General features: G+C 40.9%; 3 protein-coding genes across 3 annotated transcripts; all 3 read left to right on the forward strand.

Annotated features, from left to right (window-relative positions):
• The first annotated feature begins 287 nt into the window (after positions 1-287).
• Positions 288-13,335, forward strand: kif7 (kinesin family member 7). The gene is made up of 20 exons (XM_083912718.1): positions 288-366; positions 1,780-2,177; positions 2,273-2,470; positions 2,581-2,980; positions 3,217-3,564; positions 4,965-5,157; positions 5,250-5,402; positions 5,606-5,764; positions 6,002-6,153; positions 6,243-6,361; positions 7,402-7,557; positions 7,659-7,864; positions 8,076-8,273; positions 9,058-9,183; positions 9,428-9,604; positions 9,686-9,901; positions 10,185-10,391; positions 11,200-11,398; positions 11,671-11,832; positions 12,759-13,335. The coding sequence occupies exons 2-20, from the start codon at positions 1,847-1,849 to the stop codon at positions 13,154-13,156; spliced, it is 4,098 nt and encodes a 1,365-aa protein (XP_083768844.1). The 5' UTR covers positions 288-366; positions 1,780-1,846; the 3' UTR covers positions 13,157-13,335.
• A 285-nt stretch (positions 13,336-13,620) lies between these two features.
• On the forward strand, positions 13,621-16,364 carry LOC310951731 (kinesin-like protein kif7; the record flags this gene model as incomplete). The annotated part of the gene is made up of 4 exons (XM_083920119.1): positions 13,621-13,635; positions 14,302-14,479; positions 14,752-14,913; positions 15,788-16,364. The coding sequence occupies 4 exons, from the start codon at positions 13,621-13,623 to the stop codon at positions 16,183-16,185; spliced, it is 753 nt and encodes a 250-aa protein (XP_083776245.1). The 3' UTR covers positions 16,186-16,364.
• Positions 16,365-16,649: 285 nt separating this feature from the next.
• LOC310951739 (kinesin-like protein kif7) lies at positions 16,650-19,189 on the forward strand (the record flags this gene model as incomplete). The annotated part of the gene is made up of 4 exons (XM_083920130.1): positions 16,650-16,664; positions 17,331-17,529; positions 17,802-17,963; positions 18,798-19,189. The coding sequence occupies 4 exons, from the start codon at positions 16,650-16,652 to the stop codon at positions 19,187-19,189; spliced, it is 768 nt and encodes a 255-aa protein (XP_083776256.1).
• Between the last annotated feature and the right edge of the window lie 5,759 nt (positions 19,190-24,948).

A 24,948-nucleotide genomic window follows, 5' to 3' on the forward strand; every position in this document is an offset into this window, starting at 1 on the left:
AATCACAAGTTGTTTAATGTTTGTTTGAAAATAACTTAAATGTGCACACACAAAAAAGTTAAAATTTTGCATTTTTTTTGCTGGAGTCATATTATTTATTTAGAGGGGCCCCTGTGAATTTTTGCCTAGGGGCCCAACAGACCCTAGAGTCGCCTCTGGCTGCAGCAGGTAACAATTAGTGTGACTTTTCTGCACCATGCTCTGCACTGATCCCTCTCAGTCATGATGATGCTCTCCGGAGACCACACCCAACATTCAGCCCAAACTCTCGGGCTCCTCCCCCACAACTTCCACACAACTTCCACTCAAAAGAAAAAAAACCTCCAGTGTTATCCTGAATCCCTGTCGTACTTCTGCGACATTAAAGTAAGTCGTGTTAACTGTTAGCGGCCCCCTGAATGCATGCTGTCTAATGTTAGCGCCTCTCTTACAGGATCATGTAACCGCAGCACTTGTAGACACAGATATCCATCCTCCTGTTTTGATTTTGTTGCTCGGACTGCTGGCTAACTTTGCTAACTTTAGCTTAGCTGAAGTAATCTGCGAAACAGGCGATCAGCAAATGTGTGAGATTAGAATAAACTTCTTGTTATGGGAGATTTAGGGTAAAAAAAAACCCGCGTGTGTTCATTGTGGATACTAACGTGTTTACTTTGTTAAACAATGATAACTAACGGGGGGCTCCGTTTGCTAACTTCAACTTGCTAACATGGTCAAAGCAGAAGTCTGTTACTGGCCCATGCATGTTCAAGCTCATTTATGCATTGCCACCTCTGAACTGAAACTAAAATGTATGTCTCCCATGTCTCACTTATTCTCGCTTAAAGGTGTGTGATAGGAAGCAACACCGAGATTGCATTAACACACGCTCACATACTTGCAAACTGACAGCTGCATTGATGCTCAGGTTTTTACACACGGGCAACTTGCCTTAGGTGTAAATATGCATGCAAAATGTGTATACATGCACAACTCGGAAAGACAACGGCATGATACAGTATACTGTAAATCAAGGCAGGGCAATATGACTATATACCAGTGGTACATTTACTCAAGTACAGTTTTCAGGTACTTGTGCTTTACTTGAGTATTTCCAATTTATGAGACTTTACACTTCTGCTCTACTACATATATTTGGCAACTTTAGTTACTTTACAAATTCATATTATTAATACAAAGCATTATCAGCAAATTTAATAACATATATTGTTCTAGATTAAAAATACACAGCCTTATATAAAGAACTATAAACTAAAATACCTTTACCATCCTTTACCAAGTGATATTTAAATTAAAATGTCCATAAGTATAATCAAGTATTCTGAAATGGGCTATTCTGCATAAAATAATTTTTGTACTTTCATTACATTTTGATGTTGATACTTTTGTACTTTTACTTAAGTAACATTTTGAATGCAGGACCTTTACTTGTCACAGATTATTTCTAGAGTGTGGTATTACTACTTTTACTTAAGTAATGGCTCTGAGTACTTGTTCCACACCTGCAATATACTAGACTTTGAGACAGTATGAATTTGTCAAAGATTTTGCAAAACCATACAGTCTCTTTGTTTTCTCTGAAATTTCTCTGAGCACACGCTTCTTGATTTGTCAGGTGTTTAATTTGCCCGATTAGCCAAAATATGGTTTCGCATTGCCAGACCATATTCCAGAGTTGCAATATGGTCTGGCTGTACAAGCCATATTACATCCTTCAGCCAGATGACATGAGATTAAAAAAACAAACCTTTGGTGACAGGTGATTTCTATCCCCTCTAGTAGCCCAAAGATGATCCATACGTAACAGAGGACCACAGAAGAGCAGAGCTCCAGCGGTGCAGCAGAAATGTCTCCCAAAGTGCCCAGTGGCCAAGGCAGAGGGGATTATTCTGCAGTGCAAGTAGCTGTTAGAGTGCGGCCCCTGCTGCCTAAAGAGCTTCTCCACTGCCACGAGAGCTGTATCACCGTGGACCCGGAGCTGTGTCGTGTTACTCTGGGCCACGACCGACACTTCCTCTGTGACTACCTATTTGAAGAAACTTGCTGTCAAGAGGAGGTTTATTCCTCGTCTGTTCAACCACTCATAGATGCTTTCTTTCAAGGTTTCAATGCTACAGTCTTTGCCTATGGGCAGACAGGCTCAGGCAAGACTTACACTGTTGGAGAAGCTAACATTTGTAAGTTATTTATTTTTATTGTCATAACATGTCAATGAGTTTTAATGTAACAAACCACTTGCATTCAGTTATGTGTGTTTTCATTGTGTTTGTAGGTTCCTTTAGAGATGAGGAGCAGGGTATTATCCCGAGGGCTGTTGCAGATGTCTTCAAGCTGCTAGATGAAAATGACCTCACAGACTTCTCTGTCCGGGTCTCCTATCTGGAGGTCTACAAAGAGGAGTTTAAGGACTTACTGGAGGTTGAGACAGCCAGCAAGGACATCCGTATCCGGGAGGATAAAGGCAACATTGGTAAGAAAAAGGCAGCCTGAATTGCCTTTAAGCATGTCTTTGTGGTTGTGTTATGAAACGTTAAGCAGCATTTTACTGCATTTAATCCTCATTTTATCTTTTTCCCATAGTTTTGTGTGGCGTAAAGGAGTGTGAGGTGGAGGGTCTCGATGAGGTGTTGAGTTTACTAGAGTCAGGAAACACAGCCAGGCACACCGGTGCAACCCAGATGAATCCAAACTCCAGCCGGTCTCACACAATTTTTACCGTGTATATGGACCAGCGTCGGGGAAGCTCTCGTCTTTATGGGACTGCTACAAATGCTGGACCACAAATGTTGTCTTCCAAGTTCCACTTTGTTGACCTTGCGGGGTCAGAGCGCATCCTAAAGACGGGGAACACTGGAGAGAGACTGAAAGAGAGTATCCAGATTAACAGTGGTCTTCTGGCTCTGGGGAATGTTATCGGGGCACTGGGGGACCCTAAGAGAAAAGGCTCTCACATACCATACAGAGATTCAAAAATCACAAGGTACATTTTTAATGTGCTCATGAGATACTTTAGCAAACCACTTTAATATGTGGTTGCACTGCTCTGTAGCAACCAGGGCTTGTGCTACTTTTGCTGCCATTTTATTATTCTATGTGATGTTTTATGTGAAGCAACAGACTGTTTTATTGTGCCCAAGACAACGTTTATTCTATTTTAGAAAAAAAAGGTGTAAAATGTCTCTTTGGTTTAATCTCTATAATCCTTGTTTCACCTAGAATCCTAAAAGACTCTTTGGGAGGAAATTCCAAAACACTGATGATTGCCTGCATCAGCCCGTCTTCCTCTGACTTTGATGAGAGCCTGAATACACTGAACTATGCCACAAGGGCCAGAAACATTCAGAACCGGGCGACAGTCAACTGCAAGCGTGAGCCAGATCGGGTGGAGGGACTGGAGCAACAAATCAAAGCCTTACGCAGAGCCCTCGAAAACCGCCAGCGTTCAGAGACCCGCATCATTTCTCACGCCGATCTAAACAGGAGACCACGACTTGGAGAGGGAGAGATCAGCAGACTGCAAGCCCAGAGTGCCCACTACAGGACATGCACCGACACTGCTTACAGGTTAAAGCACATTGATTGATCAAGTTAAATATAGTCTCCATACATTTTAATTGGGCTGTAAGGATGTAATGGCCTGTTTTTACTGATATTTTTTCTGCACGTCCTTGAGCATGTGAGTGGCAAGTTAATTTGTGGGTTAGGAGTATTATTATTATAAAGGTGTTAATTATGATTATTATATTCTACTTTCTTTTAAATGCATAAAAGGCTTATATTTGGCATTGACATATATCTTCATTTTGAACATTGTTTGTGTATTTTTTACCCCTTTAACACCAAGGGTTCAACCAGGGTGGAATCGGGGTGAATTTTGTGCTTGAGGGTTAACTGGTGTTGACCAACTCGGTGTTACCCAGGTCGAGGGGTGGGTTGGACATGGTTGGACAAGAGACTATTTCAGTGGGAATGGCAAACTACCAGGGTCGCTAAGTACCACGTAATTTGTGTTTATTGCTCCTAGGTTGAGTCCAAGCCGCAACCATAGCGATTTCCAGGTTGATTCAATACGGAAGTGACAAAAATAGCAGTTTGCCGAGTGGCCACTAGGGGAAGGTTTCATAATAGAGCAATTTCTCATTGACCCCCATGTTAAACATGTTGTTTTCACAGCATAATTTAACTTATTTAAGGCCTGGTACAAAAAAACCATTGTAGTCTGTATGTTTAGGTCATACCTCCATGACAACACTGAGGGGGGTGAATTTTGTTTGTACCAGGCTAGTTTTTATTTTATTGGAGGTTATAATTGATGAATAATTGGGGGCGTGGCCTCTAGAGTGAACGCTAGCCGCTGGCCCTCACTTCGCCTCGGAGGTATACGGCAGCCGAAAGGACGTATCTTCCTCCCCCCCAACGTCACATACATGCCCTTTTTTGGTAAGAGGAAATGAGGCAGAGTCTGACATGTTGGCGACTCCCATAGGTGACTACGATTGTATCAAGTTGAGAGATTGGACCTCGACGAAGAGGCTACATCCATTTTTTTATACAGTTTATGGTTGAGGCCTAGGTCGATTCTGAATTGTAATGACCCAGGTTAAACCTAAGTTGAGTTGCTTGGTTTGAATTGACCAAAGAAGGTTTGAATAAGGGTCAGATAACCCTGGTCTCACCCTGGTCATTTGTGTTAAAGAGGTATTAGACGCAGTCAGAGACAATATTGGAATGTAATTTTAACTTTTGATGGAGTGCATCTTACTGCTGAAAAGAAGAAAATTGCCAGGGTAATTAAGGAGATGAAAGGAATACATGAAACTCTTTGGTAAAGTGGATTTTTTTGGCAGGGTTTCAATCAGTAGCATGTCTCAGGTGTCTCATCCTGACTGTGAGACGTGTGTTTTGCTATATTTCATCCATTTAGGCTTCCTGACTTCAAGTGTTCTATCATTAATATATCACAGGTTGCTGCAGGAGCTGCAAAGTGAAGGGGCTCTGACTGCAGAACAGAGTCTGAGAGTGAAGGAGTGGCTGTATTCAGTGGAGGAGGAGCGGAGTGGACTGACCACTGCCTCAGGACCAGACAGCGGCATTGAGAACATCTCCACTGAAGACAGTGTTACTATAAGGAGAGGAAGGCCTTCTCTGAGGAACCAGGTATGTCTCTTTCAACACTCCCATGGAAATGTATTTTTTTAAAGTTTTAAGAATCTTATGTTTTATGAATCTGTTATAAAAATATTACCCAGGATTCAGATGCTGCAGAGGAGAGATGGGGCCATGAGCACGGAGAGAAAGAGGATAGTGTCGTCCTGCTTCAAGCACAGATCCAACGGTTGGAGGAAGAGAACACAGATTTTTTAGCAGCTCTGGAGGACGCTATGGAGCAATACAAGCAACAGGTGAGATCCAGTGGAATTCTAATATTGTTTTTTTTTTCATTAGTGCAGTGTTTCAGTTTAATCATGGCATGCCACATTCATCTACAGTATATTATGTGTGTGGTCAGTTTAACCAAGCTGACCTGCAGTAATATGGACCAATTTGGAGCATGCGTTGCCTTTAGTGATAAGTTACTTATTTAATTGCTTTCCTTTTGTCTCAGAGTGATAAGCTGCAGGAGCAACAGGACTTGATAGTAGAGCTGCAGTGTCTTCTGTCCACTCCAGGGCTGATGGGCCTGGGCCTTAACTTGAGACCACGACCACACACGGCACCTATGGGCTCCATGCAACACAGTCAGAATGGAGGCACATACAGACAGGTAACCAGCAAGCATAGCTAGGCCTTCAGTTTGTGGTGTGGATTAAAAAAATGGTGGTTTATGCTCATCAATGGGATCAAAAAAAATCCATCTTATATTAAAAAAAAGGCCCACAGCATTTATTGTAGCTTGTTTTTACTATCATCTTTAAACACATCCAAATCAATTAATTAATTACCAGTTTATGTTGTTGTAGCTGACTTGTTTGTTGGTCTGTGGGTTTATGTATATGTTTAGTTACAGGTCAGTCCAGTGGGCTATCTCGGTAATGGGCCCTACGGTGATCAGGATGGTAGCCTCTATGAGGAGCAGGAGATCCCAGGAGGAGCAGAAATGCAGGACACAGAAGAAGAGGGCAGTCATTCCAACCTCAGCCAGGAGAAACGCAAGTATGTTTTGTTTAGCTTACAGTACGTTAATAAAATAAATAATGCACAGCACACTTAACAGTCTGAGCACATTCTTATGATTCTGTCAGACAGGTGAACCTGACCTGGACCAAGAGGGACATGCTGTCAGGAGGACCAGTAATTGGTGGTCGAGGGCTCATATCTCTGAATGAGTCAGACCTGCACCCCCGTTTAGCCAGAAAAGCATGTAAGCCTAACAACCTGAACTTAAGGTGCCCCTGTATGGTAGAAGTTAGAAGAAGAGTAATGTTTGGGAAGGCAAGAGTCAGTTATTAACCAAACTGTTTGTGTACTTGTTTTTGAATTCATGTTCACGCCTTGAGAAACATCCACGTAGTTACTGTAAACAGTTAACACAGAAAATGATATGCAACAAAAGGCCAAGATTTGCCCCGAAACATTTCACATGTTTAAAATCTTGTAGGTTTCTACACTGTTGCTCCTCTGATGTTTAGGCATGCAGTCTTTGGTTTACTGAGCATGTCCATTTCCAAGTTAAGGAATACTACTAGTAACTTTTTTGTTTAGTTTTTTCTTTTGCAGATAATGATCTTTAATTAAATTTCAGAGACACTAGCCACATATGATATGACAATTGAAATAGCTTTTTATTGTTTTGGTTCCTTTTGCAATCGAATGTTAATTGTTGTCCTGATAGAGTCATGGTAACCTCAGGCTTTTAAAAGCTGTTCAATATGCTTTTGCTGCCTAGTTTGGCCCGGATGGTACTGGCCCCTGAGTATGTATATCAATGAATGTTTATCCCTAAGTGATTCTCCGGTGGGTCCCTGTTAGAGATTCCAAAATCTAGACTAAAAACCAGGGGCGACCGGCCTCTGGAATGACCTGCAGGAGGAAATCATAGCCACAAATTAGTCCTCCTTTAAATCTCTTCTTAAAGTTTACTTTTTAAAATACATTTTTACTTTGCTATGTATGGCTTTTAATTAATTCAGAATCGGCTAAAGAGCGATCTACCGAGGCGACCATCCACAGCTGTTGTGGAGTATTTTGTAACTTTGTTTTAAAAGTTGCTATACAAATGACAATTATTATTATTATTATTATTATTATTATTACACCCAATTCATGCGCAAGTGGAGAGTGAGAGTCAAACAGGGATTCCTGATCTTGAGGGAGATCACACATGACGGGTTGAAGCTCTGGCCCCTTTCTCATGAAACCACCCTGCTGACCTCCTTTGTATTCTCTCAAATCCCTGTTTAGCCAACTCCAGTACTGGGGAGACATCTGTGCGTGAAAGTCTGAAAAGTTTTGAAGGTGTTTCAGAGTTGGGACTTCTTCAGGCACAGCAGAAGATCAGGGAGCTGTCTGTTACAATCCGTATGAAGGAAGAGCTCATCAAGGAGCTGGTCAAAACGGGTAGCGATTTCAATTTCATTACCTTTCCATAGCTGCATCTTTTCGAAATAGGAGGACATCTTCTGTGTTTTTATACATCTGTTGTTTGTTCTTTTTTTTAGGTAAGGATGCTCAGGCCCTGAACAGGCAGTACAGCCATAAGATCACAGCTCTGGAAAGTGAAGCTGTGCAGGCTCGACAGGAGCTGCAGGAGGCCCAACGGCAGCTGCAGGATCTCGAGAGGCAGGAAAGGGAGATCAGTGCGACGGACAAGACCAGAGCACAGGAATGTCGCAGGAAGATAGCTGCTGCTCAGAGCAAAGTTCAGGTTTGACTGCCACATTCATTCATGCTCTGTAACAACACATAGGCCCCAGAAAACTGGAGATGTACTGATGCTGATCTTTGTGGTATCTGAAAGAATATTTGGGTACAGCTAAGATACTATTTTAAACCCATATTCAATAAACAAGAAAACTCTGTACTTTTCTATTTATATTCTTATTCATAAGAGCAAAATGTTTATGGTTTGGAATTAGGTTCTAAGTCAGCGTCAGAGGGATACCGCTCGTCTCGCTAACCTCCCTGCCCAAAGCGAACGTCGTGTGTTAGAGCTGGAGCGAAGTGTTCAGAATATGAGGCAGCAGCAGGAGCAGCTTCAAAGGCGGCTGCGGCAGGAAAGTCAGCAGAAACGACATCTGGAGAGCGAGATGCAAAGAAGAACTCACAGAGTTAAGGTACCTCAGGCCAAGCGTGACAGCAATATGTTGAATTTTTGGGGATATTTGCAACCATAGAATTATTGGTACTGAAGCTAACTCTTAATTTATGCAGGAAATGTACATCATCACATACTACTTTTTTTATACATTTTCATATTTTGTTCAAGCAGAAAACAGAAGCTCATTTGAAGAGATATTTTACTGATTAAAATCCAGCTCTGTGTCATAGCAATATGGGCTGTGTGCATTAAAGGTCCGCCAAGATCTGCTGGACGACGCAAAATGCGTCGTTTTGCATCATAATGAACTGCTGAAATTTGATTTCAGCAGACCTCGGCTGCTACAATCTGCTGGGATTTCCGTCGCGAAGGGAAGCCAAACACTGTTCATCTGTACACACTGCCCACATTGCCATGATAAAGAGCTGGTTTAAAGTGGGCAAATCATCCCTTTAAATCATTCTGTCAGTTTAGTCCCAAATATTTTGCAAAACTTACTGTACTGTACAACTGTACAGTTGCAGGGAACCCTTAAAATGGTTCTATGACTGACTACTATATCACTGCCAAAGTTTGGCATGCCATTGATTTATGGTTCTAGTTATTGCCTCTTAATGTGTGTAAAAACAAATGTTGTGAAATGTTACCATTATCTATTAAAAGTCCAAATGTCTTTCAATGGCTTAAAAAAAACATATCAACTTATTTATGTCTCTTAGGCAGTTAGGCAGACAGTTTTGTTTTATACTAGTCCTGTTATTGACCTTTATCTACTTTTTTCCACCTCATCCCCTCTGTAGGAACTCGAGATGAAGAATGAGCAACAGCAAAAGATCCTGAGAATAAAGACAGAAGAGGTCGCTGCCTTCCAGAGGCAGAGACGCAGCGGCAGTAACGGCTCTGTCATCTCATTGGAAGAGCAGCAGGTGGGACGAGAATCTCTTGGAGATTATTTTCCTCCCATCTTTTAACTCAGAAAACAAACCACCTTTAAATCCTGAAAGAAAATTAGCAAAGAAAATTGTTTGATTCTGACTTTTTCATTTTCGTAAAGATAACAGTGGAATTTTGCTTGTGGGGCTTTCGCTCCCCTGTAGCCTCACTTTGTGTGTCTGTCTCTCTATTTCTGCATGACGTGTGGGCTTTTGTGTCTTGACCTCTTGTGAGCAGAAGATTGAGGAACAAAAACGTTGGCTGGATGAGGAAATGGAGCGAGTACTGGGCCAGAGGAGAGAATTGGAAGATCTGGAAGGCGAGCTCACTAAACGAGAGCAAATCCTGGCCAAGAAAGAAGCGCTGCTACAGGAACGCAGCGGATTAGAGACCAAGCGGCTTCGCTCCAGTCAGGTATTAATAATTGCAAACAACTCTATTCAGCGACACAGGCAACTGTCAAATGCTGAACATTTTTATTTATCTTCCCTCCAGGCCCTGAGTAAAGACCTGATGACGCTTACGGGCCGCATTGAGTCACTTGAGCAAGAGTTGAGTGAGAGGAATGGTCTTCTTCGCAGCGGCAGTGCTCAAGATTCACAACAGATTCGCCAAGAGATCTCCAACCTGCGTCAAGAGAAAGATTCACTGCTTAAACAAAGAGTGGAGCTGGACGATAAGCTGCGGCAGGGTAGCCTGCTGTCACCTGAGGTCAGATATTATTCTGGGTCCAAGCGCCAACAGAAATAAGAATGACAGGATGTGTTTATGTGTTTTTATAGCATAGAGAAAGATTAAGTTATTGGAAAGAAATATATATTGCTGTGCAGAAAACCTGAATGAAATATCACATGGTAATAATAGGGAATATGACTAGAAAACATGTGGCATTAGTAACAAATTCTTATCGATTGGCTCTGATATGACCAGTTTGTGACTGAATATTCATGTTCTCGTTCTCATTAAGTCCATCTGTTCCCTCTGATATTTGTAGGAGGAGCGAACACTTTTCCAGTTGGACGAGGCAATCGAGGCTCTGGACGCAGCTATTGAGTACAAGAATGAAGCCATCACTCAGAGACAGAGACAGCTGAGGGCTTCTGCCAGTATGCTCTCCCAGTGGGAGATGAACCTAATGGCCAAACTCAGTTACCTGTCTGCATCTGAGACCAGATCTCTGCTATGCAAGTACTTTGACAAGGTATGTGCAACTCTCAACATGAGATAAAGCTGTATTTTTTTTACCCTGTTCTCAACTACTTCAACATCTCAAAATGCCATATGTACTAGTTTTTTTAGTCAAGCTGGCTAGTAGGTTACACTACACTAAAGATTCTCTGAACTAGAGATACTACATTTCAGGCAGCGCCAATTGAATGGAATGGTAAACACGTCTGGTCTCCTAAATGTGCGTGGCCTCATTTGAAAATGTAATGAATGTCATGAAGATGGATGGTGTAAAGTTATAGGTGCATAATTTATTTATATTCTTTTTTGCCAATATTAGATATTTAAACAGTAAACAGCCATGTTCAGCATTACAAAAAAATCTGGATATTCACGAATGCTAGTTGATGTTAGCTTAGCTGTGTTTCCAGATCTAACAAGAGTTTGTTGCTGGGACAGAAACGGGTCTCAGACAAAGTTAATTTTCTCCTTATTTGGCCTTCTGAAAAATGCCAGTTTGGTGTCAGAATATTTAGGAGATATGTGGTTCATGTTCACTTCTCCAATTGGAATCAATGCACTCAGGACCTGCTGCTAGTCTCCTAATGAGCCGGAGCAGTGATGAAACGCACATGGTGCAGTTAAAGGGAAAATGACTATGAGTTGCTCTGTCTCACTTCTCAACCGTCTCTACTTTAATGTATTTTAAATGACCATGAGTAGTGACAACACTTGTTCATGCTTTCAAAATAAAGCTAAGCAGTGTCAGACCTTGCAGGGTGTCACTCTTTAGGTCTGAACTCGCCAATATGTGCTCTGAAGAGTATTGATTTTTCCTGTAGGTGGTGTCTCTGCGTGAGGAGGAGCGTAAGCTACAGCTCGCCCTGGCTGAGCTGGAAATGCAGCTGGATGAGCAGCAGAAGCTGTTGCAGTGGTTGGAGAACGCTCTTGATCGTACACAACTGGACACAGATCGCCGGCTCACACAACAGCAGAAGGAACACGAGAGGAGTGTGCAGCTCTTACTACAGCAGTGCAGAGGTGCGGATGACATGGATTTTTACAAAAGAACTAAAAATGATCACTCACTTAAAAAGTGAAAAATTCTTGTACAACTTAAAAAATATTCTCCATTCCTTGTCTACACTGCGTGTATTTCAGGTTTACAGGTAGAATATAAGTTGGATTCAAATAATGAAACATTTTTTGTTAGCATGTATTATACATATTCTTTTATCAAATTATATCCATAATCATCTGATGAAATTGATAGTATTTGCGCACCCTCAACTGTATGTCTCCTGCCCCCAAAGAGCAAATAGATGAGGGTCTTGCAGGAAGGCAGCGGCAGTATGAAGGATGGATCCATAACCTCAGCATGGAGCTGAACCACTACAAGGCAGCAAATCTGGAACTAAGCCACAAACTGAGGGAGCTCTGTGGTTCAGTCAGTCAACCAAGGGAACATGCAAAAGGTAGAAGTATTATTAGATCAATGGGTTTTTTGCTTTTGATATGTACGATTATCATTATCATTCTGTTTACAAATGGCTTCGGATAACCATGTTGTTAAGCCATACAGTACTTTGCTTCTTGCCACTTCATGTGCAAGTACCCTTCCACACATCTTCGGGCAAATCCTTTTTTTTTTTAAATCTTTTGTGTCTCTCGAGTCAACTGAGACTCAGCAGCTACTGTATCTCCATCCTCCTCTCCATTTTGTGCTGTACGTACAGTAGCTCAGTATCATCCTTCTGCTGAGGGAGCAGAAGAGATCTTTCCGATGGTTAGATAACTGCAGCACATTAGGGCTGCAACTTATGATTATGTTCTCTATCCATTGTTCTTTCTGCTATTTTATCAATTAATCAATCTATCAATTCGTCATTATGTCTTTAAAATGTCAGAAAAGGTGTGTGTGTGTGTGTGTGTGTGTGTGTGTGTGTGTGTGTGTGTGTGTGTGTGTGTGTGTGTGTGTGTGTGTGTGTGTGTGTGTGTGTGTGTGTGTGTGTGTGTGTGTGTGTGTGTGTGTGTGTGTGTGTGTGTGTGTGTGTGTGTGTGTGTGTGTGTGTGTGTGTGTGTGTGTGTGTGTGTGTGTTACATGAATGAGGGTGCAGGGAATGGATGAAAGGTGCTATATACGTAAGTAAAGTTGATTTGATTTCTTTTGTTCTGCTGTTTAGTTTCAAACTGTTATTTGTTTTTGCTCTGGTTCATGCCTGAATGCCAGTTCTTCATTTACACACTGGTGAATATCATCTGACATCCTATTTCTTTGATCAGATTTTTAGCCCCTTCAATCTATATCTTAACATTTCTTTTTGATATTCAACAAGCTCCAAGTCGTAGCACTCAAGTTCACTCAGCTCTAACTTTCCTTTTGATATGTGTTGTCTCTCAGCTGTGGCATCTGATGGTAAACCAGCAGGCATCGGCAGCATGGAGAAGCTGAGCCGCTGCCGTGAAGACAGCCCAGGAGGCAGGGGGACGGGCCAGTCCGACAAACCTTCCAGGTCCAGGGAGGAAATGCGTGAGCTGGTGAACACCCCTCTCCCGTCCACGTGGAGACGCTCCTCTCTCCCCACAGAGGAACCCGCTGTCATGGAGGAGTTGTGGCTTCAAGCGGGCGGGGATGTTCCCATTAACCGTGTAGTTCAAACTGGTACGGGGTCCTGGGGCGGGCCGGCGCCGTCGCTGCCTGTGGTTAAGTCTCGCAGAGAGTCCCGTCGCTCCAGCCTCAACATCGGACCACTGGCTTCAAACAACGCATTAATTGATGTGCGGAAGAATCCTGTTTGAAGATAAATGTGTTATATACTGAATACTATTCACATAGATTTTTGTTCTGTGGTTTCTGAAATATTTTGTTGCGTTACCCGTCTTTAGTATTTCAACTTTTGTACTTGTATATAAAGTTTTTTAAGGACACCCACTGATTTTTATATGAAGGTTTTATGCCTAGTAGATAAAAAGTATTGCCAACCATGAAAATCACTAAAAGGTGACTCATTTGCATTGTTACAAAGTGACGCTCTAATCATGTATTGTTTTTGCCTTCTACAGTATTTTATATTAAAATGTTTTTGCCTATCACACTCATCTGACTTGTGTTTTTTTCATGAAGAGTAACAAAAATGGAGAAATAATGTTATAATAATGTTGTTTGATCTCTCTTTTTAAAATCGATATTCAGGTTGGATGTTATCACAGTTGACGTAGATGACTCATGAAACGCAGCTGTGAGTTGTCAGATAAGTGTACGCATGTGCAACTGTGAGGTGTGTCTCGGAGGCCACAGCTGAATGTGTTGTCTTATTCTAGGAGGGAAATTCAAGCCCCCAAAATAAGCGATGATCGCTCTTTTGCAACCATTTTATCGTGAAGGGCTACTACCTGGATCTTGTCAAAAGTAGTATAGTGTATTCATTAGAGTACAGTGAAGCACAACAATATGGGAAAAGTCACACCCTGTAATGATTTAGTAAGGGAGAGTGCATTTTATTTTTTATGGGACAATCCTATATAATATTGGATGCGTGGAAGAGTTTGTTGCTGGGACAGAAACGGGTCTCAGACAAAGTTAATTTTCTCCTTATTTGGCCTTCTGAAAAATGCCAGTTTGGTGTCAGAATATTTAGGAGATATGTGGTTCATGTTCACTTCTCCAATTGGAATCAATGCACTCAGGACCTGCTGCTAGTCTCCTAATGAGCCGGAGCAGTGATGAAACGCACATGGTGCAGTTAAAGGGAAAATGACTATGAGTTGCTCTGTCTCACTTCTCAACCGTCTCTACTTTAATGTATTTTAAATGACCATGAGTAGTGACAACACTTGTTCATGCTTTCAAAATAAAGCTAAGCAGTGTCAGACCTTGCAGGGTGTAACTCTTTAGGTCTGAACTCGCCAATATGTGCTCTGAAGAGTATTGATTTTTCCTGTAGGTGGTGTCTCTGCGTGAGGAGGAGCGTAAGCTACAGCTCGCCCTGGCTGAGCAGCAGAAGCTGTTGCAGTGGTTGGAGAACGCTCTTGATCGTACACAACTGGACACAGATCGCCGGCTCACACAACAGCAGAAGGAACACGAGAGGAGTGTGCAGCTCTTACTACAGCAGTGCAGAGGTGCGGATGACATGGATTTTTACAAAAGAACTAAAAATGATCACTCACTTAAAAAGTGAAAAATTCTTGTACAACTTAAAAAATATTCTCCATTCCTTGTCTACACTGCGTGTATTTCAGGTTTACAGGTAGAATATAAGTTGGATTCAAATAATGAAACATTTTTTGTTAGCATGTATTATACATATTCTTTTATCAAATTATATCCATAATCATCTGATGAAATTGATAGTATTTGCGCACCCTCAACTGTATGTCTCCTGCCCCCAAAGAGCAAATAGATGAGGGTCTTGCAGGAAGGCAGCGGCAGTATGAAGGATGGATCCATAACCTCAGCATGGAGCTGAACCACTACAAGGCAGCAAATCTGGAACTAAGCCACAAACTGAGGGAGCTCTGTGGTTCAGTCAGTCAACCAAGGGAACATGCAAAAGGTAGAAGTATTATTAGATCAATGTGTTTTTTGCTTTTGATATGTACGATTATCATTATCATTCTGTTTACAAATGGCTTCGGATAACCATGTTGTTAAGCCATACAGTACTTTGCTTCTTGCCACTTCATGTGCAAGTACCCTTCCACACATCTTCGGGCAAATCCTTTTTTTTTTTAAATCTTTTGTGTCTCTCGAGTCAACTGAGACTCAGCAGCTACTGTATCTCCATCCTCCTCTCCATTTTGTGCTGTACGTACAGTAGCTCAGTATCATCCTTCTGCTGAGGGAGCAGAAGAGATCTTTCCGATGGTTAGATAACTGCAGCACATTAGGGCTGCAACTTATGATTATGTTCTCTATCCATTGTTCTTTCTGCTATTTTATCAATTAATCAATCTATCAATTCGTCATTATGTCTTTAAAATGTCAGAAAAGGTGTGTGTGTGTGTGTGTGTGTGTGTGTGTGTGTGTGTGTGTGTGTGTGTGTGTGTGTGTGTGTGTGTGTGTGTGTGTGTGTGTGTGTGTGTGTGTGTGTGTGTGTGTGTGTGTGTGTGTGTGTGTGTGTGTGTTACATGAATGAGGGTGCAGGGAATGGATGAAAGGTGCTATATACGTAAGTAAAGTTGATTTGATTTCTTTTGTTCTGCTGTTTAGTTTCAAACTGTTATTTGTTTTTGCTCTGGTTCATGCCTGAATGCCAGTTCTTCATTTACACACTGGTGAATATCATCTGACATCCTATTTCTTTGATCAGATTTTTAGCCCCTTCAATCTATATCTTAACATTTCTTTTTGATATTCAACAAGCTCCAAGTCGTAGCACTCAAGTTCACTCAGCTCTAACTTTCCTTTTGATATGTGTTGTCTCTCAGCTGTGGCATCTGATGGTAAACCAGCAGGCATCGGCAGCATGGAGAAGCTGAGCCGCTGCCGTGAAGACAGCCCAGGAGGCAGGGGGACGGGCCAGTCCGACAAACCTTCCAGGTCCAGGGAGGAAATGCGTGAGCTGGTGAACACCCCTCTCCCGTCCACGTGGAGACGCTCCTCTCTCCCCACAGAGGAACCCGCTGTCATGGAGGAGTTGTGGCTTCAAGCGGGCGGGGATGTTCCCATTAACCGTGTAGTTCAAACTGGTACGGGGTCCTGGGGCGGGCCGGCGCCGTCGCTGCCTGTGGTTAAGTCTCGCAGAGAGTCCCGTCGCTCCAGCCTCAACATCGGACCACTGGCTTCAAACAACGCATTAATTGATGTGCGGAAGAATCCTGTTTGAAGATAAATGTGTTATATACTGAATACTATTCACATAGATTTTTGTTCTGTGGTTTCTGAAATATTTTGTTGCGTTACCCGTCTTTAGTATTTCAACTTTTGTACTTGTATATAAAGTTTTTTAAGGACACCCACTGATTTTTATATGAAGGTTTTATGCCTAGTAGATAAAAAGTATTGCCAACCATGAAAATCACTAAAAGGTGACTCATTTGCATTGTTACAAAGTGACGCTCTAATCATGTATTGTTTTTGCCTTCTACAGTATTTTATATTAAAATGTTTTTGCCTATCACACTCATCTGACTTGTGTTTTTTTCATGAAGAGTAACAAAAATGGAGAAATAATGTTATAATAATGTTGTTTGATCTCTCTTTTTAAAATCGATATTCAGGTTGGATGTTATCACAGTTGACGTAGATGACTCATGAAACGCAGCTGTGAGTTGTCAGATAAGTGTACGCATGTGCAACTGTGAGGTGTGTCTCGGAGGCCACAGCTGAATGTGTTGTCTTATTCTAGGAGGGAAATTCAAGCCCCCAAAATAAGCGATGATCGCTCTTTTGCAACCATTTTATCGTGAAGGGCTACTACCTGGATCTTGTCAAAAGTAGTATAGTGTATTCATTAGAGTACAGTGAAGCACAACAATATGGGAAAAGTCACACCCTGTAATGATTTAGTAAGGGAGAGTGCATTTTATTTTTTATGGGACAATCCTATATAATATTGGATGCGTGGAAGAGTTTGTTGCTGGGACAGAAACGGGTCTCAGACAAAGTTAATTTTCTCCTTATTTGGCCTTCTGAAAAATGCCAGTTTGGTGTCAGAATATTTAGGAGATATGTGGTTCATGTTCACTTCTCCAATTGGAATCAATGCACTCAGGACCTGCTGCTAGTCTCCTAATGAGCCGGAGCAGTGATGAAACGCACATGGTGCAGTTAAAGGGAAAATGACTATGAGTTGCTCTGTCTCACTTCTCAACCGTCTCTACTTTAATGTATTTTAAATGACCATGAGTAGTGACAACACTTGTTCATGCTTTCAAAATAAAGCTAAGCAGTGTCAGACCTTGCAGGGTGTAACTCTTTAGGTCTGAACTCGCCAATATGTGCTCTGAAGAGTATTGATTTTTCCTGTAGGTGGTGTCTCTGCGTGAGGAGGAGCGTAAGCTACAGCTCGCCCTGGCTGAGCTGGAAATGCAGCTGGATGAGCAGCAGAAGCTGTTGCAGTGGTTGGAGAACGCTCTTGATCGTACACAACTGGACACAGATCGCCGGCTCACACAACAGCAGAAGGAACACGAGAGGAGTGTGCAGCTCTTACTACAGCAGTGCAGAGGTGCGGATGACATGGATTTTTACAAAAGAACTAAAAATGATCACTCACTTAAAAAGTGAAAAATTCTTGTACAACTTAAAAAATATTCTCCATTCCTTGTCTACACTGCGTGTATTTCAGGTTTACAGGTAGAATATAAGTTGGATTCAAATAATGAAACATTTTTTGTTAGCATGTATTATACATATTCTTTTATCAAATTATATCCATAATCATCTGATGAAATTGATAGTATTTGCGCACCCTCAACTGTATGTCTCCTGCCCCCAAAGAGCAAATAGATGAGGGTCTGGCAGGAAGGCAGCGGCAGTATGAAGGATGGATCCATAACCTCAGCATGGAGCTGAACCACTACAAGGCAGCAAATCTGGAACTAAGCCACAAACTGAGGGAGCTCTGTGGTTCAGTCAGTCAACCAAGGGAACATGCAAAAGGTAGAAGTATTATTAGATCAATGTGTTTTTTGCTTTTGATATGTACGATTATCATTATCATTCTGTTTACAAATGGCTTCGGATAACCATGTTGTTAAGCCATACAGTACTTTGCTTCTTGCCACTTCATGTGCAAGTACCCTTCCACACATCTTCGGGCAAATCCTTTTTTTTTTTAAATCTTTTGTGTCTCTCGAGTCAACTGAGACTCAGCAGCTACTGTATCTCCATCCTCCTCTCCATTTTGTGCTGTACGTACAGTAGCTCAGTATCATCCTTCTGCTGAGGGAGCAGAAGAGATCTTTCCGATGGTTAGATAACTGCAGCACATTAGGGCTGCAACTTATGATTATGTTCTCTATCCATTGTTCTTTCTGCTATTTTATCAATTAATCAATCTATCAATTCGTCATTATGTCTTTAAAATGTCAGAAAAGGTGTGTGTGTGTGTGTGTGTGTGTGTGTGTGTGTGTGTGTGTGTGTGTGTGTGTGTGTGTGTGTGTGTGTGTGTGTGTGTGTGTGTGTGTGTGTTACATGAATGAGGGTGCAGGGAATGGATGAAAGGTGCTATATACGTAAGTAAAGTTGATTTGATTTCTTTTGTTCTGCTGTTTAGTTTCAAACTGTTATTTGTTTTTGCTCTGGTTCATGCCTGAATGCCAGTTCTTCATTTACACACTGGTGAATATCATCTGACATCCTATTTCTTTGATCAGATTTTTAGCCCCTTCAATCTATATCTTAACATTTCTTTTTGATATTCAACAAGCTCCAAGTCGTAGCACTCAAGTTCACTCAGCTCTAACTTTCCTTTTGATATGTGTTGTCTCTCAGCTGTGGCATCTGATGGTAAACCAGCAGGCATCGGCAGCATGGAGAAGCTGAGCCGCTGCCGTGAAGACAGCCCAGGAGGCAGGGGGACGGGCCAGTCCGACAAACCTTCCAGGTCCAGGGAGGAAATGCGTGAGCTGGTGAACACCCCTCTCCCGTCCACGTGGAGACGCTCCTCTCTCCCCACAGAGGAACCCGCTGTCATGGAGGAGTTGTGGCTTCAAGCGGGCGGGGATGTTCCCATTAACCGTGTAGTTCAAACTGGTACGGGGTCCTGGGGCGGGCCGTCTATGCCTGTGGTTAAGTCTCGCAGAGAGTCCCGTCGCTCCAGCCTCAACATCGGACCACTGGCTTCAAACAACGCATTAATTGATGTGCGGAAGAATCCTGTTTGAAAATAAATGTGTTATATACTGAATACTATTCACATAGATTTTTGTTCTGTGGTTTCTGAAATATTTTGTTGCATTACCCGTCTTTAGTTTTTGTATTTCAACTTTTGTACTTGTATATAAAGTTTTTTAAGGACACCCACTGATTTTAATATGAAGGTTTCATGCCAAGTAGATAAAAAGTCTTGCCAACCATGAAAATCAATAAAAGGTGACTCATTTGCATTGTTACAAAGTGACGCTCTAATCATGTATTGTTTTTGCCTTCTACAGTATTTTATATTAAAATGTTTTTGCCTATCACACTCATCTGACTTGTGTTTTTTTCATGAAGAGTAACAAATATGGAGAAATAATGTTATGATAATGTCGTTTGATCTCTTATCTTTTTAAAATCGATATTCAGGTTGGCTGTTATCACAGTTGATGTAGATGACTCATGAAACGCAGCTGTGAATTGTCAGATAAGTGTACGCATGTGCAACTGTGAGGTGTGTCTCGGAGGCCACAGCTGAATGTGTTGTCTTATTCTAGGAGGGAAATTCAATCCCCCAAAATAAGCGATGATCGCTCTTTAGCAACCATTTTATCGTGAAGATGATCACAAACAGCCTACTACCTGGATCTTGTCAAAAGTAGTATAGTGTATTCATTAGAGTACAGTGAAGCACGACAATATGGGAAAAGTCACACCCTGTAATGATATAGTAAGGGAGAGTGCATTTTATTTTTTATGGGACAATCCTATATAATATTGGATGCGTGGCAGCCCTGGTAACATCCCACCATCTGTTTATAAAGCCCCTGAATTATAGGAACCATAGTTTACAAACTCCGAAGAAGATTAACCCTCAAGAAACATTCGGATCTGCTTTTATATAGAGACTGGTTTGTTGCTATTCAGTTTATTCCTTTATCTGTGTTATCAAAAATAATATGAATGAATAAAAGCTCAATTTATCTGTCCTGTTACATTCAAGTGGACGATTACTCAATGAGGACAAGGCAGCATATGTCTTTTAACTGGTCATCTCCCCACAGTGGGGTACAGAGAAAACCTGTGACAGTGTGGACACTATCCGAGCAGCAGAGGGCGGTATATCCTCAGTGTTTCACACCACTCTGGAATATTTCGTAATCATCTCTTTGAGGGTCGAGCAACAGGTTTTTTTTATTTCTCCCTGGACTGAAACTTGGATTTTTTTTGTTTTATTTTGTTTCAGGACTCTGAACACTCCAATGTAACAAGAGGGGTGGTGTACAGTGTATCATGCTATATAGAGTCTTGCTGGTTTGAGCTCATCCTCATAGAAAGATAAACAATTTCTGTTTAACTCATTAGGGAAAATAAAAATTTTCCCTAAATTACATTAGGGATTGTCCTGAGCTACACTTTACTGCACTAGTATGGTGAGAATGTATTTTAAGTTTAAATTGAAATATCAGCCATCAAGGAAACAAACTTCCCTAATGCAGCAGGAAAAGGTTCATTACCTAAGAATATGGAGTTGGACAGTGTGTAATGTGCCATTAAACCAAGAAAATCATTGTTCCTAGAGGCCTATGAAGCATTAAATGTCATTTCCTATCTTGAATATGACAAGTGGTACACTAGAGCAAAGTCTTAATGAGTTGGTTTTACTGTAACACGGATACACCACAAGCAAGGGCTGACCCGATTATGGCAGAGAGCTTTAAAGCATATTATTCAGCAGTCTATAATGAGCAGTACAATGTATATGAGCAAATGAAAGAGGAGAACATGTTTGGCCTTAGAGATACACACAACATCGAATCTAATTGTACAAAGTCAGACATTTTCTAATTCTGTATAAAGTTTTTTTTAATTATTTCTTATTTTTTTACAGTTAAGACGTAGAAACCACTTTGTTTGTTCTCCTAAACAATGTCACATCTACGTTGTCATATGTAAATGACACTGAAATAAGAATTCAAGCGCAGATAACATGCGCCACAGTTTGAATATAGAGAATAAGCAGAACACCGCCATCTAGTGTCTCAAGATCGTAGTCGCAACAACAAAAACTATTCCAGCAGCCGGGTTGCCAGGTTTGTTGCCAAGTGTGTCAAGCGATGAATCATACAAGCTAACGACTAAGTTCTACTTATCAATTCATTTTACAACAGTATTAACGTTAGCAAGTCTTCAACTGAAGTCTTTCTTTGAGTGGTGTGTGATCGATTAGCTAGCTGTCAACTCAAAATGATTCCTTGTTTCTGTAGCCTAGCAACAGACAACCCTGGCAAACCGCGATGCCAGCTGCTATCCGGCTGTAAAGTCTGACATAACACCCTTTCAAAATACGATTTCCGGGTCCAAACGCTCCATTAAAATAAAACAGACACAACAGCCAGCAGAACGTGACAGGAAGTCACTGTCAAACTCATCGACAAAATGTTTAAAAATTCATTCAGACTAAATATATTTTCTTATGGAAAAGCAATACTTTAATTCTGTACCCCTCAAAACGCCCCGTGGGTTTATTATTTTTTTTATTTTTTAAATAATATAGCTTTTAATTAAGATTCTACTTATTCAACCTTTATAATAAAAAATATATAAATTAATTATATATTTTTTTACAGTACAGTTCCTCACAGAGAGAGTTAAAACAATGAACATCTCACCACACTCACGGGGAGGCCACACGCGATTGGTTATCAGCGACTTGCCGTGGGTGTGACGTCATCGCAGCCTTTAGCATTTAGGGGGGAGAAAGAGGCAGAGAGGAGGTGAGAGGAGGAGATCACTGGAGGCTCCGTCAGGGGGACACAGCGCAGCCACAGGACCTCGGACCGAGGGCACACACTCGCCCACACTGCGGATGAAAAAGGCCGACCCACGTCTCTGCTCTCGTCTGCTCGTGCACGGACTTGCAAATCTCCCGATCACGGATACAAACACACAATTCAACAAGGATATCTCACCCACCCAGCCTCGGCAGACGGTGTGGGGATTTATCGATCTGATCCACGTGCTCACCTGTTTGTCAAAGCGAGGCTGCACCTGCACGCGAACTCCGGTGATCACCTGCACATCTGGAGCCTGAAACGACGCTGTCCTCAGCACCACATGTGGATGTTTTTAGTCTCCATGGATGCAGCGGGGCACGATGTCAAAGTGAGTCTCTTTGAGATGCATGCAGTGGTCTGACCTGTTCATATCATGCATGTTTTTTTTTAAATAAATGCATCTCACTCTCAGCCTAATATTAGACATGTTTTAGCACCAGGATGTTTAAAAACAGCCTGCATTCATTTATATATCATCATAATTCAAGTCTAATGTTTCCGATAGGGTCAAAGCCACAACCAATAGATCAAGTCTAGTGGGCAATAATGTCTAGGTTATAGTTCTCGCATTAAAATCTCACATGGAGTTTTTAGATATGGTTTCCCAATATCACAAAGACAACATTATGAAGCTACAGGCCTTATAAAGAGCGCCTCACAACCTCCATGAGTCAGTGAAGGCGACAGTGTGAGGTTTATTATTGTGTCCTGCTTGTCAAAAAATGGTCAGTCTCAAGTCTGTTGTCTTTTGGATATGTTCATAAAAAGCTAATATAATGTGTCACGTGTATGAGAGTTTATTCCTAGATATACAAAGAAAGTGACGCATGCCTTGTCAGTGCATTTTATCCCCAATTAAAACGACCGACGTCATACGCAGAGTACTGACAAAGAAAAGCGTGAGTTCATAGCGAGGTTATTTAGAGCTAAGGTATACATTAAAATAGCCTATAAATAAAATAATTTTAATGATTTTTGGCTCTTTCATTTGTAAGAAAATGCATTTGAAGGAAGGAATTGTAGAAAGATGATCCGTAAGCGTCAGAATTCCTTATCTCGGGGACAGCATCACAATTACATCATGTGAATCAAAGTATTGCATCATCGTATGGTTGTAAATGATGAAAAGTGTCAGATTAAATACATTAACACAAGGCATCAGCACAATGGCCATCTATGGCCTCTGACTGTACAAATCCCAAAGATTTGTAAAGTTTTATCGTTATTGTTAAACTAACCCTTTACTGTAGAGACAAATATCATGTGGAGCTAATTAAAATGTTAAAGCAGAGCAAAGCAGGGGGAGATGCAGTGCGGAGACAAAAACAGGCACATAGATATGTATATATTATTTAAAGTAGTAATGTAAAGTTCAGTAAGAGCTGGCAAAATGCTTGTGGTTGGTTGTTAGTTAGCAGTCTGTATTGGCCTTAAATGTAATTAATTGTAATAACCTTAATAACCTCATAAAGACTTGATGTTTGTCTGTTACTGCAAGAAAAATAATACATTTTAAATGTGTATTTAGATGAAGAAAAAATCTTACGGCTTAAAAAAGCATGTTTTAGTTGTAAGACATTTCAAGGTTGAGGTATTTCAGATTAACAATAATAATAATAATAATTGTTAGTTGCATTACGCCTGTAATTAGGCAACCATTAAGTCCTTAATCATTTTCTTTGTTCACAGGAAGCTTCAGGCTTTCCTTTTGCTGTTACAGCAAACAACGGAGCCTGTTCCTGTCTTTGGTTATCTAGCTGTATGAGTGTTAATCATCCATCATAAAGCTAGATAACCGAAAGCAGGAATGACCTCCAAACCCTCAGCTTTCTGCATTAATGAGAATAAACACATGAGGACGTCATGTCTTTTCAGGTGGGTTATGAAAAATATGCAAATGACACACAATTAGTTATTTTTCAGTGAAAAACGCCTCACTTTTCCGAGTTCCAGTTTGTCATTTGTGAGAATGTGATGCTTTTCCTAACCTTATGTGATAGTAAATCGATTATTTTTGATCAACTGATCATTAAATAGTTATTAGCTGAATGCAACAACATTTTATACGTATATATATATATATATATACATATATATATCTTTTTTTTTCAGTTTATTGAACACCCCCCTGTGCACAGCTTTGAAATTGCCCTCTCTTACTTGGGCTTGCTGATTTGTTCCATTACTATACGTAGAAGGCCAGACCACAGTTTAGATTTTCTCACACTTTAAGCTCTAATATCTTCTCTGTTTCCCCTTTTTTTTTGTCTGGGAGATTTCACTTGTTGAAAGACAGGACAAACTTTGTTTTCTCTCGTGAGATCACGATAAGCATGGGAATCACTTTTAAAACAAATCAGTCCCTCTCTCTTTTATAGAGGAATTATATGTCAGAGTTAAAGGTCCAAAAGATGCCCTGCTGTAGTGTATTAAAACACACGTGAACGATGCTGTCCAATGCTTCCCTTTGATACCTGAGTCTTTGTATCTTACTGTAGTTCTTGCTGTTGAGTCGTCCGCTCGCAAAAGTCTTTGTTGAACAAACCTAAAACAACGAAATGCACCAAATCAAGTTAACTCAGTGTTCTTATTGCTTTCATAAATGCAGATGATTTGGATAGTAGGCTATAGCTTAGATCTACTAAACTTTTATGCATTTAAATAAAAATCGTTCTTTTCATTATCAATTTTTTTCTCAAATTTTATCAAATCCTAAATTTCTTTGAATAATTGACAAGACAGGTACTTTTTCTGCCTCTTCTGCTCTGAAATATGTTGCTTTATGGGAATGACTTTGTAAGTATTAAATTATCCCTCAGATTCACCAAATATTTTACTTTAACCAAATGACTGTTAGCCAGAGTGCACACTTTAAACATTCACTATTTTCCCTGTAAAAATAACACACATGGCCTCACATTGCTTCCACTCCCTGAGCTGCAAATTAG

This window comes from Echiichthys vipera (genome assembly GCF_963691815.1).
Source record: "Echiichthys vipera genome assembly, chromosome: 1".
Classification (NCBI taxonomy): domain Eukaryota; kingdom Metazoa; phylum Chordata; class Actinopteri; order Perciformes; family Trachinidae; genus Echiichthys; species Echiichthys vipera.

Coding starts and splice junctions, on each gene's coding strand:
- kif7 (XM_083912718.1), top strand. CDS start 1,847: ATGTCTCCCAAAGTGCCCAGTGGCCAAGGCAGAGGGGATTATTCTGCA. Junction 8,274..9,057: donor GAAGAACTCACAGAGTTAAG/GTACCTCAGGCC, acceptor TCCCCTCTGTAG/GAACTCGAGATGAAGAATGA. Junction 9,184..9,427: donor TCTCATTGGAAGAGCAGCAG/GTGGGACGAGAA, acceptor TCTTGTGAGCAG/AAGATTGAGGAACAAAAACG.